This window comes from Pocillopora verrucosa, chromosome 6 (assembly GCF_036669915.1).
Source record: "Pocillopora verrucosa isolate sample1 chromosome 6, ASM3666991v2, whole genome shotgun sequence".
NCBI lineage: Eukaryota > Metazoa > Cnidaria > Anthozoa > Scleractinia > Pocilloporidae > Pocillopora > Pocillopora verrucosa.
Genome location: NC_089317.1, coordinates 17,302,994 through 17,322,682, shown reverse-complemented (window position 1 = coordinate 17,322,682; position 19,689 = coordinate 17,302,994). Strand labels below are relative to the sequence as shown.

The 19,689-nt window shown below is 38.0% G+C and overlaps 2 protein-coding genes across 2 annotated transcripts; both read right to left on the bottom strand.

The window, feature by feature from the left end:
- Positions 1-831: 831 nt before the first annotated feature.
- Positions 832-10,609, bottom strand: LOC131775139 (uncharacterized). The gene is made up of 10 exons (XM_066168756.1): positions 10,344-10,609; positions 9,826-9,918; positions 8,435-8,605; positions 7,475-7,622; positions 6,632-6,812; positions 5,190-5,288; positions 4,147-4,321; positions 3,865-3,908; positions 2,815-2,918; positions 832-2,310 (listed from the first exon to the last, which is right to left on the bottom strand). The coding sequence occupies exons 1-10, from the start codon at positions 10,462-10,464 to the stop codon at positions 2,163-2,165; spliced, it is 1,284 nt and encodes a 427-aa protein (XP_066024853.1). The 5' UTR covers positions 10,465-10,609; the 3' UTR covers positions 832-2,162.
- A 5,268-nt stretch (positions 10,610-15,877) lies between these two features.
- Positions 15,878-16,540, bottom strand: LOC136281919 (uncharacterized). The gene has a single exon (XM_066168955.1). The coding sequence runs from the start codon at positions 16,538-16,540 to the stop codon at positions 15,878-15,880; it is 663 nt and encodes a 220-aa protein (XP_066025052.1).
- Positions 16,541-19,689: the final 3,149 nt, after the last annotated feature.

Sequence of the window (19,689 nt, the reverse complement as noted above, 5' to 3'; positions counted from 1 at the left end):
TCAACTAATTCACAATCAAGAATCGGAGACGGATTCGGAGTTACGTTTTTTGGTATCTCTTAACGCTTTTTAACACTACCCTTGTCATTAGAAGGAATCTGCAACAGTTAAGTTCACAATGGCGGCGAGAACAACACACGAACCTCTTAAAGAGGTAAACCAATACTCCGGATTCGGAGTTACCTTTTTTTTCCAATCTCTTGACGCTTTTTAACACTACCCCTGTCATTAGAAGGATTCGCACAATGGCGGCGAGAACAAAACACTGACCACCCAAGAGTAAGCTAAGATCCAAGCATGTCGACGCACAATTTTAAGTACATGCAATTTAAACGTCTCTTACTGCTTATGCAAATTAACAGGCTCTAGTTCTCGGTAATATTCCCTTTTGCTCTGCGATAACAACAACACGAACTCAGAGAGGAAATAGTGCTTGGAGTAAGAATACCTTAGAGGTAGACACGTGAAACAAATCAATTTTATAATAGAATTTTCCATATTCTAAATACTCTATGCATGATAATCAGTTGTTCCAAGTTTGGAAAACACCAGAATGGTACGTTCCTTTTGAAATCGACCACGAGTGATCACTTATGCAAACGCTTTCAGACATTAAGTATCACTGCTTCGATGACTTTCTTTCCCGAAAAAAATTTATCGGACGAGAATGGTAAAATACTAAAAGATCCCTGGTGTCTTCGAAGCAGACTCATGGCGGTTCCACCGACAGATACGCTTAAAAATTGTCTAAAAACCATCTTTCATTGCCCATTCACGTACTTCTTCCCTAAGTCAAAGACTCGTACAGCTGCAGTTTGCCTACTTTTACTTCTATTTGCTGTACTTCAGCAATTTCATAGTGACAAATATTTGGCCTTCCTTAACTTGAGCCACGCAGCGGTAACTGAATTTTTACTCGTACGCACGAGAGGATTGTAAGAGATGTGCCCTACTTTCGCAACTTTTACCATGTACATGTGCAAATATCGACAGCAAATCTATGCAATGACGAGATTTTTTATCGTTTAATTTTTAGCTTCAACAATTTAAAAGCTCTCTATTTATCTATATCTATAGCAAAAGCAATGAAATAACCTCAAGTTTTCCATGGTATTCTTATTTTTTGCTCTTTAATAACAATATCATGCAACTTAGACAGGAACACTTAAAATTGCCAGCCGACGTAAGGCGTAACCCCAATAGGGAAATTAAGACACCTTGTTCGGTGGTTTAACAAATGTTACTTGGAGTATTTTGCGAGTTGCGCAATGAGCGAAATGCCCACTCGTGTTGTGTTAATCCCTTGCGGAATAAGGCGTTTATTACTCTACTATTTATTCTCGTTATAGATTATTTTGGCCACTATTTTTCTTAATATATCCTTTTGTCTATCTGAGCATAGTATCGATCGAATGCAGCCAGCGTGAGAGAAAAAACTAAAAGTGAAACCACTGATTGAAGTATTTTTTATCACCAACAAAACAAGATTATCATGCGTTTGAAAGCTCCTTGCTTTAAACGTCAAGTCCAATAGAATGGAATAAAACCGAAGTTGGATCGTTTTGTATGGCCCTTTGGTTTCCCAACGTTCCGTTCGTATTTTTGCCCCGTAGCACAGTGTGATACCGTACATATGTTGTTGTTGTTGCGGTGTCTCGTGAGCAGACTTTATGGTGTATTCCTCCCACTGATAAGCTTAATAATCCGATATTCTTTTTCTTTTAGAAAAAAACCATTGAAGCTCGTCTTTTGAGTTGCACTGTTTTAAATGCTTCACATAGTTACCTCAAATGTGTTCAAATATACCGTCCGAATACATCTGGGTGATACGAAAAGAGGCACATAGGGCACCGGAACTTGGAAACGTTCTAGTTACGGTTTTCACGCCGGCATAATCAGTTATCTTACATCGTATTTTCTGAGTTACTTTAGAAAGGAAAGTGTACATTGCAGCGCTGAATAGTAATCAAAACTGTTTTCTTTGAAAACATTTTGACTTTCCATGGAGTGTCCATGAATGTTCGAAATGGCCGGCTGGTTTCCTTAGATATCGTCCTTGAGTTGTGTGCCATAAGTCTAAAGGATCAAATCTTCAACGAAAACATAAACTTTAAGCTAAGCAATGAGTTTTTATTCTGTTTTGGACAGAGCAACCGCGCTGTTTAAAGCTTGCTATGGTTGGATGGCTTTAAGTGGTCTTCCCAACCACAAAGCAGGTCGGCGACAACATTAAGTCTGTCTTGACCCCACAAAACGGATCCATCGTTTACTTGATAGCTCGGAACTCCACAGAGTCCGGTGGCAAAGGCTCTGAAACGTGGTAAAGGAAAATTACTTATTTAACTAAACCGCTCCTCCAAGATTAAAAGTTGTCAAAGTGAGGATGATAATAATGATGATGATGATGATGATGATGATAATAAGAACAAGAACAACAACAAGAAGAACAAGAACAAGAAGAACAACAACAACAACAAAAACAAGAACAAGAACAAGAACAAGAACAAGAACAAGAACAAGAACAAGAAGAACTCGAAGAAGAAGAACAAGAAGAAGAACAAGAAGAAGAACAAGAAGAAGAACAAGAAGAAGAGAGATGATGGTATTAATGGTGGGGGTACTAATAACAACAACAATAATGAAGGAGGAAAGAGCTGCAGCATGGACTAAGTTTGGATGGATCAGCTCCGGGCATAATGTTCAGTTGATGCCCATTTACAAAACAAACGTTCAGATAACTTAAAAATTCCTCTCTTTCCTGCTTAACGCTTTACTTATTGATACGTGCAGGTAAAATAGTGTAAGTACACGCACCTGTCTGTGTTTTTCCGCAATTGATCCTTGATCTGTTGATCTTGAGTCGCTGCTATCAACGCTTCACCATCGAACCCAGCTTCGGTCAGAACTGAAGACAAAACCTGGAAACAAAAGTTACATAGACAAACCGTTTCGGCGTGCTATAAGGGAGTCTCGTAAGATGCATGTGATATTCGCGTTTGGGGAGCTAAATTTATAATACATAACCGAAAAACAACCTAGTATGCTCTGGCGTGCCAGTAAGATGATAGTAAGCGAATCTCCCATAGCCCGTCTGCTTACAGTAAGAGCGTTTTTCGATTGATTGTCGTAAATTCTATATCTGAGTAAACACAACTTCATAGCCAATCACAGTACAGGTAAATATCGCAAAGCGCTTATGAAAGCTCACAGAAAAAAAACTAGTGCACTCCTTGAAGCACGGGAAGACACGAGTTGCAAAGTCGCGATTGGTCAAGTTTTGCACCTGATTGAGGATGGTGAGGTTTCTAGGGGTTTCTGGGGAAACTACGTAGCGAGGTTAGAAAAAGTGATGCAATATTTTATCAGTTTCGACACTCGATTGAAGTGTTCCTCACCTAAGAGATTTGGTTGATCAATTCTTGTGTTACATTTGCAAGTAACTTGTAATCGTAAGGGACTGAGGAAAAGGTTTCCACGGAAAAGTGAAGAGCGTCGGTCTTTCGATTGAATGTTAAGAAAGTGGGAAAGTGTTGTATTGGCTAACTTGCTACGTTAGTGACATCCCTTGTCTATAGAGAAATGCTACCTGTAGTTGTAACTGGGGCAGAAAACTATCGGGATGAGAGTCAAGCCAAAGAACCTCTACAAAAGTGGTTGGATGTTATCCACCTGAACTGAAGAGAACTTTAGCCTCGATATAGCTTACATTTACCTATTAGATTCTAGAGTGACATGCATCCTACATAAGGCTGGGAACAGCAATTTCGAAAGAATTAATGCCAAAATGATACGAAATTTAGAAGTTTTGAACGAGAAAAGGTAATTTACAATGGAGATTTAAATACGTGCGTAATAAGACCACACCTTAGGATCACCAATGTCCCTGTCATACCGCCACCCTGCTTCATCTGAAAGCGAAGGAAAGAAAGACAGGATTAAGGCGTGCGCACATTCTCCATTCTGAGAAAACTTTATGTTGATTGAGTTTATTCAAAGGGCAAATCATTCACACAAGTAAGTCTGAAGAAAAACATAAAGCAATGATTATGTCCAGTATCTTAATTCTAAGCCCAACATCTCAGGCCCTTGTCGCCGAGTAACAAAAAGGTCTTGCAACTATGCAGGGCCTGCGGTTTTACCACTCACACATAGTTTGTCGTAGTCGGTCATCTGGGTTTGCTAGCGTCACTCTCAGTGGAAGAATGGAACGAAAGGGAAAGTGGGATGTAAATTGGAACTGAATCCCACGATATTTTGCCCAATCTTGTAGGTCTTTGTTTCCATATTCTCTCTTTGCTTCACTGAGCGTTCGCATCGGAACCTTCAAAGTTTTGTTGAAAGAGAAAATGAAAAATATCTTGGAAGAGTTTAATAAAATTGATTGGTCCAAATAGTTAACTCTGTATGGGACATCAGGGACTTCTTCCTTCCTTCCTCCCTTCCACCCTTCTTTCCTCTCCAGGAAGGTTTAACATCACACAAATTCATTCCAGAGTTCTGAGAGACACTGAAAAAGGAAAGTGTTTCCTCAGTCACCCTAACTTCAGATTTGTAATGAAAAACTGCCTAAAGAAATACATAAGTTTAAAATTCTTACCTTCAAGATGTGAAATTGGACAAAAGTATCATTTCCAGTTTTAGAAAAAGAACTCATACACAGATAAAAAAGACATTATGTTTATTTATCAAATGGCTGACTCCGCCGGCTAGCAAGGTGAAGCCAGTTTGATTGACTACCTTGGTTCCCATCTTTCCTGCTTACAATTATTGCCCACCTTATTTCTTTAATAAAAATAATAGGTGCTTGTAACCACCTGAAATTTTTCATTACCTGTTGTTTTAAGCAACATGGTATTATAAAATGAGAAAAAAGATTTGGCATTTTGTAACAAGATAGTTGAAACAAAGAAAACATCCAAGTTGTGAGCGTTTATTTGACAATGTGTTGTACTGATCTTTTTCTCTCGTGTTAGATTAAATTACTGATTTTCCAAGTTTTGTTCAGTGTTAGTCAAGATGGCTAGATGTTAGCTTTTTGGTTTGCTTGTTTTTCCCTTTTTAAGACCTCAACCCCATCTCAGTCCGAAAAGAAAATGAATGAAAAATAAGCGGACCAATAACACATATTCACGAGTTGGATTAAACAATGACACACACATAAGGTACTAAAATTGATTGTAGTTCCTTACCACTGGTGTTCCTATCATCTTAAACAAAGCTCCAACCGAAATTGGCACCCATTCAACCTCAACTGAAACTGGATGAACTTCTGTCAGCAACTTGGGAATCTTCATTATAAAGAAATAGTCATTTTCTTAATTTGAAATATTGACTGCAACTAGAATAAATAGTGTGCAATGCTTATAACAATATTCTCTCAATAAAATTGCTATATGAAAATAAAGAGTGCAGAAATATTCAAAATGGTTCTGCAAGATTGAATCTGAGATGGACCCTGACTATAAAGGTCTTCATCACAAAAGAGTAGTATTTAAACCCTCTGGTTTGTAGGTGTTATCATCATCATCATCATCATCATCATCAATATTATCATTATTATTATCACTATTAAGAAAAGAAAAACAGGTGTTATTAGCAACCAAACTATCTTTGCAATTCTCCAGCCCGACACTGTCCAACATAAAAGTTATGAGAATTCAAAAAAATATCATGTTGAACTGGGAGATACTTTTCTTTACCTAACACTAACTTTTCAGACCTGTCTAAGAATGAAACATAATATCAAAAATTGGGCAGCTATTAGCTTTCAAATCTAGTATTCAATAGGCTAAAGGTTGCCTACAATTCACATGTGAAGGCACAGCCTTTTTATATGGGTTCGTATGTGCATCCACTGTGACATTTTCTTCCACTCCTCCTTCCACTTGTAAAAATACTCATGAAAAAGTTACACACTTCTGATTGGCTGACAACAGGTGCATTTTTCATGTAATACAAGTGCAAAGTTGCAACATGAGTGCAAGTTACAAAAAGCAATTTCCCACTGTCTAAATTTAGTCCATCTTGACTTTCTGTGATGCTTTTTTCATGTAAATTATTAAAAAGTAATAACATGATTTCCAGTGCAATTAGGTGAAAATAAGCACTTGTAAATTTTTCAAGACTTCAAATTATTGTCTTTGAAAATTTTATTTGTACCTAGTTAAACCTAATCAAAACTTTAACAAAATTCTCAAATGCGATTGGTTATCACCAACCCGATTTAGGCATTGATAGGAAAGTGTACACATCATGCTTGTAATTGGACAGTGTAATAGGACTGTTTGAGGGCAGTTAAAACATCATGACTGTTGAAGTGGACAGAACTCCTCATCTGCGCAGGCTGTTGTCTCCCATTTTGCCAAGGTAACTGCTGTTTTTCTTTTATGCAAGCATATAACTGAGGTCTAGTTTCTCTTTCAAATTTTATCACAGTTTTGCTTAATTGGTAACAGGACTTCATGTCGTCCAATTCTGTAATCATACTTGTGATGAACAAATTGGACCTCCACAATTTTGTTGATGACCTATGATTACAGAACGAATTGAACTCCACTTCGTCCTATTACCATTATAAATTGCACTTGAAATCATGTTATTACCATTACTTATAGAGCAATAATAACATTACCTGTGTTGAACCAATATAGCTCCAAGGACTAGAGAAATCATGGTAGATTGTCAGTTTAGATTTTCTGGGTTCGGTAGGGGTTGGATGAAACCTTGGTGGGGCAGCTGATTTATTTCCCAAAGCTCTCTCTACAAAATGTAAATGATCCACTCCAAAGAAGAGTTCATTGTTCACCCAAAAACTGGAGAAAGAAGCAGTCAGAGAAGAATATATTTTCAATTGATACCTTTGTATGTAGTATTTGTTAAATTAGGGTAAACAAGCTTAGCCCTTTTACTGCCAGAAGTGATTTAAATGTAACTTCTTATTGCAATTCTGATACATGATCTTGGAAACAAGTTATGAGAACAGACAAGCTCATCTACCTTGTGTTATCTTGATATAGGACCGAATTCACTTATCTAATTTAGAAGGAATTCTTAGGCAGTTAGTCAGGAGAAATACTAATTGGATCTTGGAAGTTAAAGGGTTAAGAGTAATTATTAGTTACCAACTGAGGATAGATATTGTAACAACTGCTTCTATGGTAATGCACTCTTTTAATAAATAGATTTCCTGCTAACTACAAACATACGGCATTCTATTTTTTTCAAAACTGTATATGCATGCACAAACTGAACTACCATTTTCAGAGCAGTGGACTGGATACTACTGATATGGTTTACTATACTGCACTAGCCCTTGGTTTTTGTCTTTATTGGATCACTCACATACATGTACTCATGTTTCTGCAAGTTTTTTCTTTATCATAGAGATCATAATTTTCAGACTACACTCCATTCCACTGTTTCATTATCAAAATGAAGCTTGTCACAGAATAATACTTTGAGTATTTCTTCAAACCTGGGCACACCAAAGGAACCTCTGTCTAAAGCCTCCTGGGTATTCTGCAGAAGCTTCTCTTTCCCCAACCCACCAATCATCTCATCAATGTCAACTTGCCAGCCAACTGATGAGGCACTTTCTTGTAAAACACTGCTCTCTCGCACATCTAAAATACATAAAAATCTAAGGAACTGGCTGAAAGTATGCAAAATTAAGAAGCTTTTCCAGTATTTATTTAACAATAAGCCATTTTTCAGTTGTGTCCTTAGTTGCCATTAGCCTTTCATTTGGAATGAGGCTGAAGGTGACCATGTTGTGATAGAGACCCATATCTGGTTAGCATTATAACAGTAATTTACATGTGAAAAGCAACAATGTTTGTATCATTACAAGGTCAACTTTAGCTTCACTCCTATTCAAAGGCATGCAACTGCAAAATTGACCATCATACTGCTCAGTGTCAAATAGAGAAATTAAGGCAAAGAATGAATTTTAAAAGGCTGAGGAGCCCTTTTCTCAAAATATTTTTGGAAAATGAAATTATACATGAACTGTTGCACTCTCAAGATCTCATTTGTAATTCTCCTATACACTGTATCGTCTGCTATACAAATCTTATGCTGTTAGTTGTTAGGAGAATTTGGTATTGGATCAACTGTTAATCTACTATTGAATATTTTTCTTTATTCTCATCACTTAATTGTCTGCTTGATATTGTATTGATATTGTAAGGAGAAATTCTGTCTTGGTCACTCTGGGAGTAAAAGGGTTACACATCGTAAACTGACTGTTTCCAAATAGGAATTTTTTCTTGCAGTACAATACAATGTGAATCAGAAAGGAGACAAAAAAAAATGCAATCAAGAGAAATTGTCAGATTCTGCACCAAATTCTTAAAGTTTAAATTTTAAGTAAAAATATATGGCAGACTGTGTGGATAGTTGACACCTGTTAAAAGGATGAATGGAAACAACCCACCTTTGTTTTGAACCCAATATGCAGCAAAAAGCTTATGGGTTAATGGGACACACACATCTTGATTTGCATGGGCTGCTGCAGCTAAGAGACGCATTGGATTCAGTGTCTTTATTGGATGCTCAGATGGACCTGTCCCTTCAATCCCATAGTGAAGTTTTGATCTCTTTAAATCTGAAATATGTAAACATTTCTTTAGAATAGCTTATACAAAAATCTGTGTAACAAATACATAAGGGGGTAAGTTTCTAATAAAACTGTGGTACTGTGTTAGCCCTTCATAAGAACAAATGAATCTGCTCTTATGAAGGGCTAATGCTTGAAATGTCAGCTCTGTAACTCTTTACCAGGGCCAATTTATTTTATCAACTCAATGACTGATACTTAATTTGACAATTATCAACTTGATAATGATGAAATTAGAAGATCCTCGCAGCTAAGAACACTACTGAAACTAGTAGTTGTAAGTAGGACCTGAAAAAAATTTCAGGCCCGTACGGGATTTGAACCCATGACCTCTGCGATACCGGTGCAGCGCTCTACCAATTGAGCTAACAAGCCAACTGGGAGCTGGTCAATGAATTGGGTACAAATAAACATCCGAGTGAATGAAGATTTAGATATATGAAAATTCACATATTTGCACTGCGGTGGAAAGATGAAATTAGAAGATAAATTTTTTCAGGTCCTACTTACAACTACTAGTTTCAGTAGTGTTCTTAGCTGCGAGGATCTTCTAATTTCATCTTTCCACCGCAGTGCAAATATGTGAACTTGATAATATTTAATTACCCTGAGTAACAAGTGGATTTCGATTGGTTCTTACTCATGATCTATTGGAGGCCAGGCACACAAATAATGTCAACATTGGCAACATTCCCTCTATTATAGTACAAAACAAATAGATTCTATGTTGCAGTGGGTCTGGATAGTAAAAGATCACAGAACACACCAAAATGTGACATATCACTTTTTTGGTTTTCCAAATTTTGACATCATCTGTGATCTATTACAGAACCAATGCATGAACACATGGAATCTGTTTGTTCTACTGATCAAGAAAAAACTATTACTTCAATTTACTGAGAGAAAAAAAGATCCTCAAAGGTGAATTGCAATTTAAGATGTTGTAGAAAAAAAAATCCGGGACTCATTTCAAGAAAGAAGTAATGGTTTGCCTCCTCAATTAGGATTTTTTAACAATTTTGTTTTCTATTCATTCAGATATTTATAGAGTGCCTCAATTAGTATGAAGGTGATAATTGTATTAAGACTTGAACAAAGCTAATTTTATTATATATTTGATGACTGACTGTTTCACCAATTCAGTACAATTTGTAGTACCAATAGTCAGGCATTCATAATATTCATGTAAAAATTGAAAATTATATTACCATCTGCTAATATCTTAATTTTAGCCACACTCATAGAGTCATAAGCAGATCCTGCTGCACCTTGGGGTGCCTGTGTTCCCTTATACAGGCCACCTAACAAAAGGAAAACAGTCAAAGAAGCAGTTCTTGAGAAAGCTTACTAAAGAGTTATTTACAAGTCATCCTTGCCGGAAGTTCCTCATGTTACAAAAAATATGATTAAGCTTACTAGAAAGGATATTTGATCTTTAAATTTGAAGGCGTATGAAAGGGGTGAATGGATATAACACTCTGCATCCAGGTAGGTGGTCTAATTATTTCTAATTTTAAACGGAACAGTTCAAAGGCAGTCTTATAATCATGCTTCGATCTTCAGCGGTAATTTGATCAGTATGAATATCTAAACAAAGAACTTCAGCCAAGCTACCAATAGTTAAGAAAATTATAGCTCGCCCTAAACGTATATAACAAATGTAAGTAAAAATAGCTCGTGAAACCATTTCAAGACACTCAAGGAAATTGTAAGTGGCTTGTATTACCTAGCAGAACAGGTTTCCACAGAATTTTAGCCCCGTTTCGGCTTGCGACACCTTCTATGAGTCTGCTCGCCATGTAGGCGAATGGGCAAACGACATCGTAATAAAACACTACTTCTTTCATGGTGAAAATTTACTTTCCTGTGAAATCTTTCACAGATATTGCATTCATATGAGCCTCCTGTGCATTCAATCAGCGGTTATCAATTAAATCTGTCACTTTGTCACGCAATCCACTAAGATTGCATTCTTCTTGTACAATGCGTGAATGTGGGGAGTTACAGGAGTTACTACATCACGGGCGACGAGCGGGGAAAGAAGAAAAGAGCGAAATACGAGTGGTCAGCGGGGAAACAAATTAAATACCTCATGTAGAGACATATCAGTTGTAGTTGCAGAAAACAATAGTGTTGTAAAGCCGAAATGTTAACAGTATACTTCGCTAAATAAAATTTTAAGCAATTTTTCAAAAGTGTTGATGGCACATATGTCTTTTACTGCCGTAATAAACAATGGAGGCATCAGAAAAGGCATCGGTGGCATCCAGAAAGGCACCAAGAAGAATTATATTTACGTTTTGAAACTTGCTGCGTGACGTGCGTGACGAAAAAGAGAAAACCAAAACCGTAGTCCCCAAATGAATTCTCCCACCTTACCCCAAAAAATTTTCAAATATTTCGCAACTTCACCTGTTCCTATTGGTAGGTCTGGCCGAGCCTTTATGGTCATTGGCCCTCGTATAACCGCTAACTATGGCTTATTAATACAGGTGTTTAGTGTTAAATTGTAAAACTTCCCGAAGAAGTCTACGACAATTAGACGAAACGCGTCGGAGAGTAAAGAGATTTTACAACTGCTGTTCGAAGAGTGCTGCTCACCAGTCTAGTTTTAAGGATTTTTTTAAAAATTTGGTGCGGGGACAGAAACACCAACATAACATTTCACCTGCCGTTCGGTTCGAAAGTTAAGTTTTCATACCGAGTTCATTTGTTAAATTAAATAGGAAAAAAAAACACTCCGAACGGAAAACAGAATTATTTTAACGTCTGGATCTTTTGAAAAAAGGTCTCCTGAACGAGTGGCCCTGATTATAAATATTAAAGCAAGGTAAACACATTAGCCTTAACTTGACTGTTTCTCGAAGCTCAGAGATTTCCTTCATGCCTATTAGAGTCAATATTTACATGGGGGACAGAGACACCAACACAACATTTCACCTACTGTTCGGTTCGAAAGTTAAGTTTTCATACCGGGTTCATTTGTTAAATTAAATAGGAAAAAAAACACTTCGAACGGAAAACAGAATTATTTTAACGTCTGGATCTTTTGAAAAAAGGTCTCCTGAACGAGTGGCCCTGATTATAAATATTTAAGCAAGGTAAACACATTAGCCTTAACTTGACTGTTTCTCGAAGCTCAGAGATTTCCTACATGCCTATTAGAGTCAATATTTACATGGGGGACAGAGACACCAACACAACATTTCACCTGCCGTTCGGTTCGAAAGTTAAGTTTTCATACCGGGTTCATTTGTTAAATTAAATAGGAAAAAAACACTTCGAACGGAAAACAGAATTATTTTAACGTCCGGATCTTTTGAAAAAAAGTCTCCTGAACGAGTGGCCCTGATTATAAATATTTAAGCAAGGTAAACACATTAGCCTTATGAAGGCTATGAAGTATTAAATTTGTTTCCCCGCTGACCACTCGTATTTCTATTTTTTTTTCTTTCCCCGCTCGTCGCCCGTGATGTAGTAACTCCCGTGAATGTGATTTCAGATTTTTCTTCTTCATTCTTGCTCTGCGTAGCAAGGTGAATCATTCTATTACGACTGTATCTATTCTATACATGTACTATCGGAAATTTGGAAGTGTTCACCGTTGTCGAAATGTCATGAACTTGGACTAGAAACTTCCCGCGTAACTGACATGCATTTAAATGTAAATCCTTCAGAGCCTCGTGGGATGCATCTTTTTGCTTTACCGAGACCTCCTTGAGCGCGACCATAAAAGAAATATCGACAGTTACAAATTCAAAATGAAACCCAGCGAGAATTTTACATCAGCAAGGAGAGCACAGCTTACGTGAGAATCAGTGACACTTATTCATCTGCGTGGGCACCCGCGTGGGTGGAACCACAGGCGGCCCAAGCTCCAGCTGTGAGATGATCATCTTGCGCAATAACAGTCATGGCGGAATTATAAGAGTTTGTATGGGCATATTTACGACCGCTCTAAGGAATAAAAAATACGTCAAATTCTCAAAAAAAAAACCTCACCTTACTTCCACAGTGTGTCGCTTGTTATCTGACCGCTTACTTTGATGAAAAGAGCCCATTTAAGCAAGTTGTTTATTTCGAGGTTTTCAACGTACAACGGGCTTTTCTTATGAACGTTGAAAACCTCGAAATGGACAACTCGCTAATATGCGTTCTTTTCATCAAAGTAAGCGGTCATATAACAAGCGATACGCTGTGAAAGTAAGGTGAGGTATTTTTTTTGAGAATTTGACGTATTATTTTATACCTTAGAGCGGTCGTAAATATTCCCATACAAACTCTTATAATTCCGCCATGACTGTTATTGCGCAAGATGATCATCTCACAGCTGGAGCTTGGGCCGCCTGTGGTGGAACGTGATGATCGGAGTGAGGGGTAACTGAACAACTACAGGACTTTTCAGAGAAGTTCTTGATGCAGTTCCTGGGAAACTTGCAGACACCTAGCCTATGTATGATTATGAATTGAACCAGAGCTGGCTTAACGACTTTGAACATCTCTTTTACCCGTCACGTAAACTTTTGTAGTGAGCCAGGGGAGCCTTTTAATTTTTTCTCGATTGATTGTTTGTCCCTGAGACTCCAAGCACGAGGCATATTTGGATCATTCAGCGGTCATCACATGAGAACTGCATTTGAATTTTATAACTCTGTTATCATCATTATACGAATTTTAAAACGGTAATTTTGGCATCCTATAACGGCGAGAAGAGTTACAAAGTAGAGTAACGATAGTAGACATCTGAGTTTTACCATGAAGTTAAAAAATCTAGATCGCTCATTTGGGAAGAAATAAAGCAAGTTCCTTCAAAGCAGCGGCCAGGTTTCTGACGTAATTCCGCAACACATGCGCGGTTGGATTCTGCCGGTATGTGAACGTAACAAAACTAGGTATTTTTTAAGAATATCATCAACATTTTGGCTGTCCGGAATTTATCTCATCGATAGATGTTTCTTTATTCATCAACAAACAACACAAGTAGCTCAAGCTCGCATAATCAGACCCGGTATAAATATTGTATATGTAAATATATGTTTATGTCACGCAATAGGCGCAATGTAAGGATTGGTATGGAAGTATACGGTCACACTCTTAACCCAGAAACCTGGATTAGTTTTGAATAAAACCAAACTTGCATCGCTTCTTTGTCTGATTTTCGGTCATTCAGTGCGTTTCTTAGTTCTCCTGATTTACCCTCAAAAATATTACAAAGTTCTCCCAACACTCAACTCTCAGCTACAGGCAATTTGAAAGCTGTTCATTGAGAAATTTTAGCCTATGCAAACAAAGAGGCTCAAGTTACCGGTAGTTTTCAAATGTTTTGTTCTACAATGATAATATCGCCCAACTCAAAAAGGGATTTTAAACGCCTAGAATTACGGGCACGTAAGGGGTAAACATATGAAGCACGTTAACCTTTTTTATTGAATTTTTCTAGTAATTTATCAACTGTGCCACCTCCACGACACTCTTTGTAAAAAAAACCTGCCAAATTATGTTTTGAACCTGAAATTCCACCCTTTCATTTTCAATGTATAGTAATGTAATACTTCAGTGGTTGCACAACACGATCTCGTGACCGCTGATTCACTGTAGGCACAAATAATGGCATAAAACATCCGGTCTATTAAAATCCTATCAAAGACTTCTCATTGGTGCTCACGACGTTTCTTTCAAAATGAGGCAGTCATCACGTAATTACCTCGGCAAGAAATTATGAAAAATGTACAAAGTTTTAATGCAAACACGTCCAGAGCTATTGCTATTCTGAAAGTCTCCTATAATCAGTCTTGCTTTAATACTGTCTTGCTGCAAAATTTTGAATGAGAAGCGATTTGTAAGACTTCTCCATACATTTTGGAGAATTTTATTTCGTGATAACAATTCTAGTCAATCCAAACCGATCGCATATGACTTAGGCGTACAACGGAGGGGTTTTTCTTAATAGCTAGATGCCTTGGGCAAGTGTTAGTTTGAGGTCGCAGTGTCCACTAGGCCAGAGTTGAGTTTGGCTCTTCTTTCTTCCGCTTTCGTCCATTCACGGTTATTCTCGTATTCTTTCTGTTGGCGTGCCTTGTGCCCTTAGTGTTGAGTGAAGGCAATCCCAGAATCACTTGCTTCAGCTTCAGCCGACCGGCCACACCAGTTGTTTTGATTTTTGCCTTAGGCTAAATTTTCGTTAAGCTTCGATTTTTCACTTTAGCCCACTGGTTTCTCCCCTCGCCACAACACTCGCTCCTACCAGACAGCCTGTATCTTTCCCTTTACTTTACAGAGAGACAAATGTGGGGAGCCGATTGATCCAGCGACGCTCTTTCGTTACCGATTGGATCACTTTGGCCAAAAAGCCATGGTTCCGGATCTTTTGTGTAGGTACAGAGCCAAGAACCACCACCTGGCTCTTCGCAAGAGCCACAAGCACAAGAAGGACTTGTGCAACACCCGTCTTTAGGCGAAATGGCAGGGATAATGCCTCCTGGAAAATTAGTTACGACTAAGAACGTAGCGGAAACTGGAAAATATGGGGGAAAATGTGGAATAACTACGTGGTAATTGCTCAACTTGAGATGGAACCGCCAGCGTAGAGAGTCGCACTGTTTCTCCATTGTATCGGTTTCGATGCGTAGAAGATTTTAACGGTTTCAAATATTCGACAGTCCAGACGATAAAAATGCCCCGGCAAAGATTACACAAATTGAAGTTCGTCGAATTCACCATCGGAGAACTGAACGAAACCTTTTAAAGGTACACTTTCGACTTGCAATTTTTGTGACTGCAAAATATAACCAACCAGGAAGTTTATTTTTAATACTATGTTTATTATAAAATACTGTTATGATATGACTACACAAGTTTTTATTTGATCGTTATAATAATAATAATACTAATAATAATAGCAATGATTTATTGCAGAGTATCCAACAAAGTGAGGTTCTTCATCTACAATATCTACACTCTAAATCAACTCTAAAAGAGAAGAATATACATATAAAATAAAAAATAAAAAACATTTATAATTGTGTTTGCTACTTAAAGTTCCTTTCATAAAAGATGTCTCTTCACACTACGACAGAAGAAATTGTACTCAGTTATGTTTCAAATAGCTACAAGGAGCTTGTTAAAGTGGCACTCACTGAGTCCCTGATTCTCTCGGAATAGGAAGGACAGGTGCAAACGAAGATCTTAAGCTATAAGCACTGATCTAGTGTACATTTAATTTAAGATATTCAGGAAGAATTTCATCATATAGCCACTTATTTACTTAAGTAAATTTAGTTTAACGTTCTTATTCACCGAAGGCCAGTTCAACTTTGCAACGTCTTCCACTCCTGCGAACTTTCTTTTGACAAATCCAGCGCGAGCATTTTGTAGCCTTTGGAGGCTACAAAAGCATGCATAATTCACTTTAGAGAGGACTAAGCTCTCTGCCAGGTGTTTCCTCACATGAAAAGGGGCCAGATTTTTAAGCCTGCGCAGTACTGACAGTGTCCCGTACGACGAACTAGACCCATGGTCTTCATGCGTCTTCCAGGTCAGGTGCTGGTCCACGTGTACACCCAATAGCTTTGTGCAGGAAATCCGTTTTAGTGGAGTATCGCCACAAGCGATAGGAAGTTTTCGTTCTTCTAAACTGTGATATCGCGCCATCTGTGGAGTGGAAATAAGCATCCAGTTTGTCTTGGAAGAATTCAAGGCCATGTTGCAATTCTTAGAATAGTCCCTCAGACTTGTAAGTGCTTTATTTATGTGATCTGCTGAAGAATTGAGATCACATGGTTTCGAGTGGATGTAAAACGTCATATCGTCAGCATACTGATAACAGTCACACTGCAGCTCGCTCCGGAGGTCGGCGACATAGAGAATGGAAATAACTGGACACAGAATTGAGCCTAAAGAACGCCCGAATTCCACAGTTGCCATGTCTGACTTCTTGTCGTCAATTTGCACCAACTGTCTCTTATGAGTTAGCTAGTCAATCATCCATAGTCAGAAGTACTTGGAGAACCCTAGGCTGTGCATCCTAGAGACCACCGACCTAGATTGGACGGTATCAAAAGCATTGCTATAGTCTGCGCAGACCATCAGTGTCACCTCTCCTCTGCTTGATGCCCGCATTAGAGCGTCGCGGATCCCCAGTAAAACAGGTAGTTGTTAAATGACCTTTCCGGAATCGTAATACTGTAGGACCAAGTAGCGCTTCCTCATTGATATAAACAATGAGCTGGTGGAGCGCCAAGCGCTCGAACACTTTAGATAGTGTCAGTAGAATCAAGACGGTAATCAGCGTCAGACAAGGGTTCATCAACTTAAGGAATAGGGGGGATTCATGCTATCTTCCAGAGTCTGGGAAAACTTGATGTTGCAATACAACGGTTGATTAAATGTGTTAAAGGACCCGATATATGTTCCTTGGCTAGTTTTACAAATTTCACCGGAATCTGATCTATGCCAGTTGATGTATCGGAGCGAAGTTTATCGATCTCTTTCTCAACTTCAATTGAGGAGACACAGTGCAGGTTAGAAGGATGCGAGGTCCGAGGACACTCCGAAAAAGAGTTCACAAGGTCTATTATATCTGATCTTTTATCCGGTTTGGTACCTAGTGTTCTCTCGTTTTTACTTAATATGCTTTAATTGTAAAAAAATGTAATTTAGATTATTTTGTATAAGCAATGCTAAAATGGATAGGATGCAAATTGAAATAAAGGCAGCCATTGGCCAGAAATCATGCTTATTTCTTTGATTTCTATCAGGATAAACTGAGTCAAACCTTACCTATCCTGAGTTCAATGATGAGTCGGGACGTCAAGGAGAAGTTGCAATGAACGTACTACCTTTCTATACTTTTCCTAGACACTCATTCGTTGTTCAAACTCAGAGTAAAACGAAGCTGTCGGAATAGCTGTACTAGAATTCGTGCAGAATAAAAAATGGAAGGTCCTTTTCTGAGTCAAAAAAATGCCGAGGCAAACGACACAGGCGAAACCTCTCCTTGTGAATAATGCATCGCAAACACGACGCCGGAATCTAGTCTAATGATGTCTTCAGATTTGCAGGTAGATGAAATGATATGCTAAATGTTTTCGACAAGAAATTTCTGATAAATGTGCAAGGTGTTCGATTGATAATTTTCCCTGCGTGGCAGTGGAAAACATACAAATTTTCGAACCACTATTCGAATGAACAGTCTTTACTGTCATGCAATCAAAATGAACTGCAAACCGACGAGACAAATCAACACGTCACTACACTGATTCCCCTTCATTCAACTGAATTCGTTTCCAACTTCTCTCTAATGGTTTCGAGAAACAAAACCCGATTGAATTTAGCTCTTCTTAGCAGACGTGATTTTCTCGTTTCTTTGTTGTTCCGTTATTGTTTTTAGTCAACTGATCACTCAAACGGATGACAATAAAAGGTGAAAAGGTTGAACTTCCTGAAGGAGTATTATCCTGTGGCAGTGATTGTTTAGAAATGGGTCGTTCTTCGAGCTTTGAATTTTCCACAGAAGACCCAAACGATCGCTGAATAGTGTTCGGCCTAACTGTACTCAGCTTAAATGAAACCTCGCAACGGACTCAATAGCTTTAATGACCACTTTCAGTGTCTAGACGTCAAAATATGATGAAACAAGGGTCGAAACCGATGCCTGTTAAACGGCAAAGCGAAAGTATCATGGAAGTGACGGAAGATCTAGAGCTCCTATGTATCAAAGAGGAGGTTAACGACATGGAGAGGGTAAAGGAACTGCATGAGAAGAGAGTCGCTGAGTTGAGGAAAACAAACGGAACTTTGAAGATGATAAGCTCTTACTGATCAGTCGAGGTCAAGCACGCATTCCCTTTAAAAACGGAGACGTGCAAAACTTTAACTTTTATATTTGATCAAACTAAAATGCCAAATTAGTTACAAGTCCATACAAATGCAGTGATTTCCAGAACCTTGCGTTGAGATGGTCAATGCCATGCTCATGGAATGTTACTATTGCGTCGGACAGCAGACCTAAGAAATTCCATTCAACTAAAACTCATAAAGATGTACATCAAATGTCAACATTGACGTAGACGTATGTTTTCCTTCAAATTGCGGGATGCTTATTACTGAACGCTAAGTCTTATCTAGACTAATATGTTGCGTATAATTAATTAAGATGTAAAGATAAAAAAGTTTTGACATCATAAATGTAGGACGATTTTCAGGACCTTGTTTTTAAATGAACAGTACGTTATTTATGGCATATTATCATTTGCGACAGACAGCAGAACTGAGTGATTTGATTTCATGAAAAACATGAAGGTGTAAACAAAATGTCAACATTGATGCAAAGTTATGTCTTCTTTCAATCCTACTTGTTCTGAGAGCTGATCCTGCATTGTAAGTTTCGTCTAAACTTATGTATTTATGAGTAGTTCACCAACGAGTGTCATTGAAGCAATCGAAGTATCTAAAAATTTCTGCCTGTCAACGTGTATTTTAACAAAAAATTACTGTTTACATCGACAACATGCTGATCTTTCACATCAGTCCTTGTGGTTATTAGGCACACATACAAAAGTCAAGGAACAAGCCTAAAAGGAAGTCAGTTGACATTTAGGCATACGGAACATGAATTTATCACGGAAATTTACATTTTCAAACCTGAAGAAACAATAGAGTGTGTTTCCAATGTAAGCACACTCGGAAAAAAACATTTTCGATGATACAGACAACAACCCCATTGTGCAAAGTAATTCTTTTAAACTACTTCAAGTTGAAACTAGTCCTGTTTTTTCTAATTGCTGGACATGTGGTCGTGAAATGGATAACCTGTTCTAGAACCTTCATGCATAGACTTAAACCTCCCAATCAGATACACATCATGTCTGCAGACGAAAATATTATCTCGAGATATTCTAGACCAGATAAAAATTAATTAAGATCGTAAGGCTTGATCTGATACGGGTGGTGAGAAAAAGATTCAGTGGAATCACTATTTCAACACTTTTACCATCATTATAGTAAAAGTGTTGTTCTCTTGAAAGATTCTCTATGTTGGCGACCTCTGTCAATTGATATCCGTCGATGTTGAC